At 31.3% G+C, this 12,212-nt stretch overlaps 1 protein-coding gene across 1 annotated transcript in view; it reads left to right on the top strand.

Moving 5' to 3' along the window:
- LOC107671790 (protein unc-13 homolog B) overlaps positions 1-12,212 on the top strand; it is an 86,335-nt gene that overhangs the window by 68,534 nt on the left and 5,589 nt on the right. The window contains exons 28-38 of the mRNA XM_016464762.1: positions 2,965-3,091; positions 3,268-3,364; positions 4,508-4,651; positions 4,802-4,879; positions 5,182-5,259; positions 7,897-7,985; positions 8,302-8,451; positions 10,405-10,528; positions 11,042-11,047; positions 11,517-11,573; positions 11,650-11,730. Coding sequence (XP_016320248.1) covers positions 2,965-3,091; positions 3,268-3,364; positions 4,508-4,651; positions 4,802-4,879; positions 5,182-5,259; positions 7,897-7,985; positions 8,302-8,451; positions 10,405-10,528; positions 11,042-11,047; positions 11,517-11,573; positions 11,650-11,730 — 1,031 coding nt within the window. The remainder of the gene's footprint in view (positions 1-2,964; positions 3,092-3,267; positions 3,365-4,507; positions 4,652-4,801; positions 4,880-5,181; positions 5,260-7,896; positions 7,986-8,301; positions 8,452-10,404; positions 10,529-11,041; positions 11,048-11,516; positions 11,574-11,649; positions 11,731-12,212) is intronic.

Genomic DNA, 12,212 nt, shown 5'->3' with positions numbered 1-12,212 from the left:
GTGTATGTGTGTGTGTGTGTGTGTGTGTGTGTGTGTGTGTGTGTAGATCTTAGATGATAATGGGCCGTATGCACAGCAAGCATTCTTGCGTGCTCTCTGCATAATTTTTTTAATTGACAATTTGTGTAAATGTTTTTTCTCAGTAACCGTAAACTGCATGACTGCTGCTTGAGAAACTACAAAATGATGGAAATAAATATGTAAACATGCTTAAATCAAGATATGTTTACTACACAAAATGACAAATTAAGAAGCCTTGTTTTCTGAGAAATCTAATCAAAATGAAGCAAGCTTCTGCTTAAACTTATTTTCCCTTTGACTTGTTTTCATTTCATTGTTTTCATTTGACCCCTTTTTTATTATTACTTTTTCTTTTCTAATGTTATGTTTTAGTTCTGTTGTAATTTGAGGTTTGTTTAAATTTCTGTCTTAAAATATTTAAATGTATTTTTCTGATTTATTTATATATTTGTTTCATTATTTATTTTTTATTTTTTATTTTTTCTCACCTTCTTTTCTAATGTTATGTTTTAGTTCTGTTGTAATTTGAGGTTTGTTTAAATTTCTGTCTTAAAATATTTAAATGTATTTTTCTGATTTATTTATATATTTGTTTCATTATTTATTTTTTATTTTTTATTTTTTCTCACCTTCTTTTCTAATGTTATGTTTTAGTTCTGTTGTAATCGGATGTTTTTTTTAATATCTGCCTTGAGATGTTTAATTGTATTTTTATATTATATTTATTTATTTTATTGTTTTTGTTTTATTATATTATTTATATACTTATGTCTTTCTTGATTTCTTTTATAATGGTATGCTTTTAGTTCTGTTGTAATTTGAGGTTTGAGGTCTGTCTTGAGATGTTTAATTGTATTTTTCTATTATATTTATTTATTTTATTATATTATTTATTATTTTTATGCTTATTTTTTGTCTCTTTTCTAATGTTATATTTTAGCTCTATTGTAATTTAAAGTTTGTGTGAATCTCTGTCTTGAGATGTTTAATTTGCATTTATCTAATGATAATTAAAAATAAATTAATAAATAAAGATAATAAATAAAAATAAAGGGTTGGAATCAAACTCTACTTCTCTAATTTTCTACTATATTTTTTTTTGTCCATTTTGATCAATCTCTCCAAAAACAAGACTTCTCATCTTATGTCATTTAGCATCTCAAGTAAATGCATCTTGATTTAGAAATGTTTACATGTTTTTACTGGAAAACATAGCAAAAATGCTACATCTGAAGAACATCTGTTTTTACAGTGCATCTTATGTTGTGGTTTGCTTGTATTCGTGTACTTGACTTGAACGTATCTCTCTCGGCTGTGTTCATATCCAGTCGAAGACGGTTCCTCCTGAAGAACAGGGGCCGAGTATTAAGAACCTGGACTTCTGGTCCAAACTCATCACCCTCATCGTTTCCATTATAGAGGAGGACAAGAACTCTTACACGCCCTGCTTGAACCAGTGAGTGTGTGTTCAGACCCGAGATAATGGGGTTTAACATTACAGTACTCCAGAATATTCCTTTAAAAACCTGAAACAGAATGGTTACAGTAAGATACAATAACGAAAGCAAGTTATATAACTGATATGAAGGAAACGGAGAGAAATATACCCATAAGTCCTGCCTGTCTTCCTCCTGCAGGTTCCCTCAGGAGCTGAACGTGGGAAAGATCAGTGCGGAGGTGATGTGGAACATGTTTGCTCAGGATATGAAGTACGCGATGGAAGGTAAACACCGACTGAACACTAAACCTCTGACAAATGTTTCCTCTCGTATGAGAAACTGAAAAAATGACAGATCTATAAAGTAGGGAGGTTCTTGTTAAAATGTTATTTTTTAATGTATATTTTTATATGTGTGTGAATGTACATACGTGACCCTGGAGCACAAAAGCAGTGTTAAGTCGCCGGGGTATATTTGTAGTCAATATTTAGATTTTTTTGCACCCTCAGATTCCAGATTTTCAAATAGTTGTACCTCGGCCAAATATTGTCCTATCATAACATCGAAAAATTGACCCTTATGAATGGTTTTGTGGTCCAGGGTCACATATATCATTGTATTTATTTATTATTTTTATGTACTTATTTATTTTATTTATTTTTCTGTTACTGTAATTTTGTCTTAAATGTATGTTTCTGTTTATTTATTATACTTTTTTTATTTATTAACTTTTTAACATTCTTTAATGTGATGTTTTTAGTTCTGTAGTAATTTGAGGTTTGTGTGAGTCTCTCTCTGTCTTATGTTAAAGTGTATTTTTTTATTTATTTTTATTTATTTATTTATTATGTATTTACTTTTCTCTCTTCACTTCTTCTAATGCTATTGAGATGTTTAAGTATATTTTTCTATTATTTATTTTTATTTAATATATTATTCATTTATTATTTATTTACTTTCATTACTGTTTCCTAACGTTTTAGTTCTGTTGCAGTTTGAGGTTTGTGTGAGTGTGTTATGTTATATGTTTTATTATTTATTTATTATGTATTTACTTTTTTCTCTCTCTTCACTTCTTCTAATGCTATTGAGATGTTTAAGTATATTTTTCTATTATTTATTTTTATTTAATATATTATTCATTTGTTATTTATGTTAATGTTATGTTATGTTTTAGTTCTGTTGCAGTTGGAGGTTTGTGGGAATTTCTGTCTTGAGGTGTTTAATTTCATTTATCTATTAATTATATTTGTTTATTTGTATTATTTATTTACTTTTTTCTCTTTTCACTTCTTTTCTAATGTTGTTTTAGTTCTATTGTAATTTTTAAAGGTTCGTATGCAATATTTAATTGCATTTTTCTAATAATAATTAAATAAATAAAGCGAGTGTTAAAAGGGCTGGAATCAAAGTCTACTTCTGATCAAGCAATCAAGTGTGAAAACAGTCTTATAGTCACATCTGTGATCAATATCTTGTGTGTGATGTGCTTCCTGTCTCTCAGAACACGAGAAACACAGGCTGTGCAAGAGCGCCGATTACATGAACCTGCACTTCAAGGTGAAGTGGCTTTACAACGAATACTGCAAGGAGCTGCCGTATTTCCAGGACCGTGTGCCAGAGTATCCAGCGTAAGAGCTGTTTCTAGTCAGACGTTACTATTACTAGCGCTCATATTTAGAGTTAGTGACTTGATCAAACTCCTAACACTAAGTATTAAATGCAATGGTCATCAAGGCATTGCATGCATACAAAAAATGTGCATGCAGCATACAGTGTCGGAACTGCTTCATCTTTGTCTTTATAGCTGGTTTGAGCCCTTCGTGATCCTGTGGCTGGATGAGAATGAGGAAGTATCTAGAGATTTCCTGCACGGCGCTCTGGTCAGGGACGCAAAGGACGGGGTAAATATCAGGGGTATATTGTTGTATTTTTAGTAGTGAGATGTTATGATACACAGAGGAGAGTTTAACACCTCCATCTGTCTTTAGAGTCCAATTACCGTAAAATATTCACACACACACACACACACACACACATATAAGGACTGTATGATGCATATTGCATTAAAAACATGGCAAGTGATGCCTAAAATTCCAATTAAAGATGGGATGTGTATCGACATGCTACTAAAATTTTATAATTTTAAATGTTTTTCAAAGAAGTCTCTTCTGCTCACCATGGCTGCATTTGTTTGATGAAAAATACAGTAAAATCAGTATCATTGCCAAATATTATTACAATTTAAAGTAGCTGTTCTCTATGTGAATACCTGTTAAACTGTAATTTATTCCTGTGATGTAAAGCTGAATTTTCAGCATCATTACTCCAGTCTTCAGTGTCACATGATCTTCAGAAATCATTCTAATATTCTGATTTGCTGCTCAAGAAACATTTCTGATTATTATCAATGTTGAAAACAGTTAAATTCAGAATATTTTTGTGGAAACTGTGATACATTTTATTTTTCAGGATTCACAGATGAATAGAAAGTTCAAAAGAACAGCATTTATTTGAGATAGAAATCTTTTGTAACATTATAAATGTCTTTACTGGCACTTTTGAGCGATTTAATGCATCGGTGATGAATAAAAGAAATAATTTATTTAAAAAAAAATATATATAAAAATCTTGCTGACCCCAAACTTTTGAACAACTAAAAATATAATATATAATATAATTAAAATTATTTTTTTTAAATAAATAATGTATGCATTGGTAATGATGGGACTTCCTCAGACCATTTTTAGCTTTTTTGCAATATGTCTAGTGTTGTTTAGACTGATGTTTGTCATTTTTAAACCAGTGCTTCCCTTTTGAACCCTTTTGATCTAAAATAAGTTAATATTTTAATAATTTATCGTGACATTTGCATGTTAACGGCTCTCTTATGTCAGTTAATACTCACTTGACATGCACAGGCAAACAAATAAAATGTTTAATTTTTTTAGTAAGTAATTCATTTTTGTTTTTTTATTTAAACCCCACCTGGTTAAGCCAAATTGAATTAAACAGTGCTCTTTTATCTTGATGGTTTCTCCCATCAGTTCCAGCAGACGTCGGAGCACGCGCTCTTCTCCTGTTCGGTGGTGGATGTCTTTTCTCAGCTCAACCAGAGCTTCGAGATCATCAGGAAGTTGGAGTGTCCTGATCCTCAGATCGTTGGGAATTACATGAAGAGGTTTGCTAAGGTGAAGTCAAGCATCTCTATTATTATTGCACTCACAGTATTAAGGATGAGTGAAACATCTTAAGTATTAAAGCTCAGTGTGTTCGGCATCCTTCGACGTTTGAGAGATATGAATGATTCTTCAAATCATGTGACTTTTTCTCTCTTTCAGACCATTGGAAATGTTCTTCTGTCTTATGCCGACATCATTGCCAAGGATTTTCCCACTCACTGCAAAAAGGAGAAAGTGGTGCGTCACAGTAATGCATTTGCTCCAGGGTCACATATTACATTAAAAAGGTACATGCGGCTCATAATAAAGTGTGTGTGTGAGTCATACAGTAATTAGCTGACTGGCTTTAAATGGCTCTCAGAGGAAGAAAACACACACATATGATGATCTAGCGAGACTCATTCAGCTCACAGCACTTAATGAAACTGTCACATTTAGCACTATTCCTCACTTTTTATTGCTGCAGGGATATCTTTTAATAGCGTGTGTATATATGTGTGCGTTAATGTCGCTCGACCTCCTCTTTCTCTTATTTTCAGCCTTGCATCATTATTAATAATATCCAGCAGCTGCGAGTCCAGTTGGAGAAGATGTTTGAGGCCATGGGAGGGAAAGACGTGAGTTCATGCATGCTTTAACTCTTTAAAACATGCCATCTTAAAGGGGTCATAAAAAGAACATTTTGTGTATTTGGTGTAATGAAATGTTTATGCGTGGCTGACTCTTAACTTTTATAAAGAATATCTCTTTGGATTTGAGACTTTAGTCTTTGCAACTTTACAGATCTTCTGTATGCACCAAGAGCTTGTAACACTCCAAAGAGAACGGAACAATTGAAATTGCATCATATGACCCCTTTAAGAAAATAGTTCACCGAAAAGTAGCATAGAAGTGGTCTGTACAGTTTTCTGAGCACAAATTTAAGTTAAAATCTTGCTGTCTACTGCAGCTTTCAGAACGTAATTGTTAGTATTCATATCATATTGGAAGAAGTCTCTTCTGCTCACCTAAGCTGCAGTTATTTGATCAAAAATACAGTAAAAATTGTAAAATATTATTACAAGTTTTCTATGTGAATATCTGTTAAACTAATTTGTGCAGCTGAATTTTCAGCATCATTACTCCAGTCTTCAGTGTCACATGATCTTCAGAAATCATTCTAATATGCTGATTTGCTGCTCAAGAAACATTTCTGATTATTATCAACATTGAAAACAGTTGCGCTGCACAATATTTTTGTGGAAACAATGATACACTTTATTTTTCAGGATTCACAGATGAATAGAAAGTTCAAAAGAACAGCATTTATTTGAAATGAAATGGAAAAATCTTTTGTAACATGCTAAATGTCTTCACTGTCACTTTTAATTATTTTAAAGTGTCCTTTCTGAATAAAATAAATAATTTATTAAAAAAAAAAGAGCCCAAACATTTGAACAACCAATTAAAAAATATTTAAAAAATATATATAATGCCTTTTTAACTTTATGCAATATGTTTAGTGTTATTAAGGCAGATGTTTGTCATTTTTAAACCAAACTTTTGTAACATTATAGATGCCTTTACTGTTACTTTAATGCAATTTTTAAGAAAAAAAAAAATCCTGCTGACCCCAAACCTTTAATAGTGTATATGGCAGTGCAAATGAGATCTTGCTACTCACATACAGTGTAAAAACATCTCACTTCATTTCATAGTCCTCTGTATCTGCATCATGTAGAAGCGATTGTGTTTTTGTATGTTGCATTTGTCAGTAAATACATTAAATAAATAGCACATTACAACATTTAAATCTAACACACCTGTAAAATTCAGTCGTCTTTATATTGTTTTCATTCATTTATTGAATAACAGAATCTCTTCCCTCTGTTTTCATCTATAAATCTCTCTCATTTAGTAACTTTTCTATTATCCATCCATCTATTGATCATCCCATCCGTTCCCTCGTTCTCTTCTGAGTCATCCAGCAGTTAAACATCCCACGCTCCATCTCTGACTAATTTCTGTTTTACTGCCTTTTTGCTGCACAACTCCTTATTCTTGCTTTCTCACAGCATTTGCATTGACGTCATGCATCATTTATGAGCGATATCATAAATGCTCCCTGACAAACAGTCGCATGTATGAATATTCATGACGTAGTGCATAATTCGAATGTGTTATAAATGCGGATGGGCTTTAATAGTCTGTGTGATTCACTGCAGACCCATTATTCACTGAATATTCAATAAATTAACAGCATTTTCAGCACATACTAAAAAGATTCGCTGGATTTCACAGTGTGGGCGGAGCCTCCGTTTTAAACAGATGCCATTGGCTGGAACGAGTGGCATGACGTCATCAGTCAAGTCGCATTTATTTATATACAATACAGATTGTTTCAAAGCAGTTTCACATTAATTACAAGAAAGTGACAGCGTTAATGTTTTAAAATTCACCAGTTATGAAACAAAACTGTAAAGCAGCTCTACTGAAGACAAGAGTGTCATTATTCAGCTCAGTTCAGTTCAATGTTGATTTAATTCAGTTCAAGTAACAGTGTAAATGTTGCAAAATGAATTAATGAAACAAATTTAAAACAAAAGTATCAAGTATCAATTCAGTTCAAGTTTTGTTCTCATCCAATAGGGTCAGTCAGGATTATAGTTAACAAACTAAAACCGGAGAGAGAGAGAGAGAGAAAACTAAAAATTAAAATACTAACAATTTGAACAAAAATGTAAATAAAAACAGAAAATATAAAAATAAGTATTGAAGTATTAATACAAACTATTAATAAAAAACTATAAAAGTACTAAAATTATTTTTGTTTGCATAATATATGTGTGTACTGTGTATATTTATTTTGTATATATAAATGCACACACATGCATGTATATATATTTAAAATATTGATATATTTCTATTCAAATATAATTTATATTATATATAAATATTAATATTTTATATATAAACAAAACATGTTTTTCTTAAATATATACATGCATGGGTGTATTTATATATACATAATAAATATACACCGTATACACACATATATTATGCAAACAAAAACGTTTATTTTGGATGCGTTTGACAGCACTAGTTCAAATGATTAAAAACTATAATAGCATCTCATTGATACTAAAATAACACTGGTGTCAGTGCCATCTAATCCATAATATTACTGATTATTAATTGTCTTTTAAATCTCAGTTGAGCAAGATTCAAGTAGTAAAATCAAGTCAGACTCATAATTATGTTTTTTGTATTTGCAGTTAAACGTGGAGGCCAGTGACTTTCTGAAGGATCTTCAAGTCAAGCTGAACAATGTGATGGATGATCTCAGCCGGATTTTTGCCGTGAGGTTCGTTTGGGGTTTTGGAGTATTTACAGGGTTAATAAAGTGCAACAGTCAAAAAAATGAAATATTATTCCAATTTAAAATAACTGTGAATATCTGTTAAACTGTCATTTATTTCTGTGATGCGCAGCTGTATTTTCAGCATCATTACTCCAGTCTTCAGTGTCACATGATCTTCAGAAATCATTCTAATATGCTGATTAAGAAACATTTCAGATTATTATCAATGTTGAAAACAGTTAATATTTTTGTGGAATCTTTGATGAACAGTGTTTATTTGAAAAAGGAATATAAAGATAATCCTGCCGTGTGTCTGCAGTTTCCAGCCGCACATCGAGGAGAGCGTGAAGCAGATGGGAGATATTCTCAGTCAGGTGAAAGGAGCAAACGTACCTGCTAACGGCAACGGCAGCTTAGCACAGGACGCCGACAACGTCCTGCAGCCCATCATGGACTTCCTGGACAGCAAGTGAGCGACACCGAAACTGCAGTTTGTTCAGGCTTTGAGCTACTCATAATTAAAACTAGCTAAACTGCTGTCAAGTAGATGACTACACTAGTATAGATGACTAGAAGCAACGTGTTCAGTGATTGGTTGCATCCACTGCCAGATGACATTTTTAACACGTGAGCATGCCAAATAAATTAAAAATAATAATAATAAGGGATAATTTTAAAAGTTGCATTAAAAATATTTTTTTTATTTTATTGTGTTTACCTACATTTCAAACATGAATTAACAAAATTTAAAAAATAACATGCAATTTTAAGTTGCATTAAAAAAAACTTTTTTATTTTATGTTTACCTACATATTAAACATGCATTAACCATTTGAAATAAAAAGTTAAATAAAAATACAAAATAAAAAAAAAATGTACATGCAATTTTAAAAGTTGCATTAAAAAAAACTTTATTTTATGTTTACCTACATATTAAACATGCATTAACCATTTGAAATAAAATGTTAAATAAAAATACAAAATTAAATAAAAAAATGTAACATGCAATTTTAAAAGTTGCATTAAAAAACTTCATTTTATTTTTGTTTAGCTACATTTAAATATGAATTAACCATTTTAAATAAATAAAATAAATAGATAAAATTAACATGCAATTGAAATAGTTGCATTAAAAAAACTTTTTTTATTTATGGTTACCTACATATTAAACATGCATTAACCATTTGAAATAAAAAGTTAAATAAAAATACTAAATTAAATAAAGAAATGAACATGCAATTTTAAGTTGCATTAAAAAAAAATGTATTTTATGTTTACCTACATATTAAACATGCATTAACCATTTGAAATAAAAAGTTAAATAAAAAAAAAATAATAATATATATATATATATATATATACACACACCTTGCTACGTGTACTCTTTTGTTAGTTTTGACTGCTTCCAGTGTCCTCATTTGTAAGTCGCTTTGGATAAAAGCGTCTGCTAAATGACTAAATGTAAATGTAAATAAAAAAATTAACATTCAATTTTAAAAGTTGCATTAAAAAACTTCATTTTATTTTTATGTTTACCTACATTTAAATATGAATTAACAATTTTAAATAAATAAAATTAATTAATTAACATGCAATTGTAAAAGTTGCATTAAAAAAAACGTTTTTTTATTTTGTTTACCTACATATTAAACATGCATTAACCATTTGAAATAAAAAGTTAAATAAAAATACAAAATTAAATAAAAAAATTAACATGCAATTTTAAAAGTTTCATTCATTTTTTTTTTTAATTATTGTTGTTTACCTACATTTTTAACAAGAATTAACAAATGTCTGTTTATTTGTCAATTTGAAAAACTATTTATATTAAGTAATAATAAATTAAGTGATACTGGTCACAATATCTTTTTAACGATCAAATATTTTTAAAATATAAGTAGCCGCCAGATTATGTGATTTATTTATAAAATCAAAGCAGTATTTAACTGATTCAAAAACATTTATTTTATTTACAGTGTCAGGATTAAATTGGAGCAAAGGCTTACTCAGAATACAAAGAATAAAAATAAACAACAGTAAATGTCTCATGTGAAACTAAATATTTAATGGGCGTCACTTTAAGTGGTTGGGACAGATGTTGAATATGGCATAGCTCATGAATATTAATTAGGCTACACACAAACAATATTTTGATAAATAAATAGTGTAAATAAACAGATCAGGCCTGTAATCCGTGGTATTTTAGTATCATTGAGATAATACTATAGTTTGGGTTATTAATATTTTTAAGTAGTTCTTATTTTTTTAGGTTTTTAAGTCTGTGTAGTTTTTATTATATTATTTATTTTAGTTGTAGTTTTTTTATGAACTAAATGTAAATGAGAAACACTGTGACTTTGCACTTGTTAGTTTCTGTGTTATTAATAACGAGGATGTTTGATGAGGTTTCTTCTTCTCTCAGTCTGACTCTGTTTGCTAAGATCTGTGAGAAGACTGTTCTTAAGCGAGTGCTGAAGGAGCTGTGGAAGCTGGTGATGAACACTATGGAGAAAACCATCGTCCTGCCACCGCTGACCGACCAAACGGTGTGTGTTCATACACACTCACACTACTGCAGCATCACAGTAACATAACATGCAAAACATGCTTTGTATGGACACTACTATGATGGGAATACCACGGTATACTGTGCAGTGCATTTAAGTGCCATGGTATTTCTTTTTTTATTATCCATGGTTTTTATCAACTAGATGGGGATTTTATATATTTGTAAAATAGGTTTTATACAGATTACATTGTCAGCATAACATGGTTTATGAGGACACTTCCTGTGTCCCCGTAAAACAAAAGGCTTAAAAAACATACAAAACGGTGTTTTATGAAATTCAAAAATTGCCAGCAGTTTCCTGTAAGGGGTAGGTTTAGGGGTAGGGTTGGTGTAGGGCAATAGAAAATACAGTTTGTACAGTATAAAAACCATTACGCCTATGGAGAGTCCCCGTAAACCACAAATACAAGTATGTGTGTGTGTGTGTGTGTGTGTATTGTGACTTTCATTCTTCTCTTATTTCTTTTCATCATCATTCATCTTTCACCAGATGATTGTAAGTATAGCAGTGTGTGTTTCCAGTCTGTCTCTGTCTGTGTGAAACTTTTCCAGTCTGTCTCTGTCTGTGTGAAACTCTAGCATGATGCACGGCAGACTGTCGTCTTTATTTCCTGTCGGATGTCTTCCTGTCTCAGGCACTCAGCCTGGACTTACTGTCTCCCTCTCACTGCTTCCTCTTTCTCTGTCCTTCACTCATATGTAACTGTAATCCAGCAGAGTGAGTCTGCATCAGGGTTATTATCCATAACTAAAAATTAAACTGAAACATTAAAAATGCTGATAAAAATGCTTTCCATGCCATACATTATTCCAGCACACGCAAGAATAACATCCAATCGGTTTTAGCATATCTAACTAAAAATCACAGCATTCATGGAAATCTCCAGTTGGTTCCCATGAGATCTTGTCTGTGTGTGCAGCAGTAACTAAGACAGATGTGTTTGTGTTTGTGTTTGTGTCTGTAGGGCACACAGCTCATCTTTAATGCTGCTAAAGAGTTGGGTCAGCTCTCCAAACTGAAGGTGCGTTCATGATCACTTCACTTCACTTTACTTTCATGACTGCTGTGTAAAAGCTGATGGTCTGTTTGTCTTACAGGAGCACATGGTGCGAGAGGAGGCCAAAGCGCTGAGCCCTAAACAGTGTGCAGTCATCGAGCTCGCACTGGACACTATTAAGGTACAAGTGCACATGCATGTTCAGATTCAGATTTTTTTTAAATTTTTTAGTCTTGGTCTTATTCCTGTGTCAGATGTCCTTTTTAATTTCTATCGTATTTAATCAAAAATAATTCCCAGATTTAAAAATATTTAGTCTAGCATTTAAGATTATAATTTTAGTATTATAATTTTAGTGGTGCATAATGGTCAAACTGATAATCACAATTAATTTGCTGAAAATTATCATTGCGATTACTGATCATGATTGTTGTTCGTTTGTAATTACAGTTTTTAAATTTCTTTTTACTCGCAAATAACAATTTCTAAAAATATTATAGAGCTTGACAAAATTTATATAAATTAGTTTCAATTTTTTCAGTTATATTTTATGTGTGTGCGTGTGTCTGTGCGTGTGTGTGTGCGTGTGTGCGTGTCTGTGTGTGTGTCTGTGTGTGTGTGTGTGTGTGCGTGTGTGTGCGTGTGTGTGTGTGTGTGTGTGTG

The sequence above is a fragment of the Sinocyclocheilus anshuiensis genome, unplaced genomic scaffold (genome assembly GCF_001515605.1).
Source record: "Sinocyclocheilus anshuiensis isolate Anshui unplaced genomic scaffold, SAMN03320099.WGS_v1.1 scaffold1491, whole genome shotgun sequence".
In the NCBI taxonomy this organism is placed as follows: domain Eukaryota; kingdom Metazoa; phylum Chordata; class Actinopteri; order Cypriniformes; family Cyprinidae; genus Sinocyclocheilus; species Sinocyclocheilus anshuiensis.
Note: the sequence above shows the minus strand (reverse complement) of the source record. Positions and strands in the feature narration are given on the sequence as shown.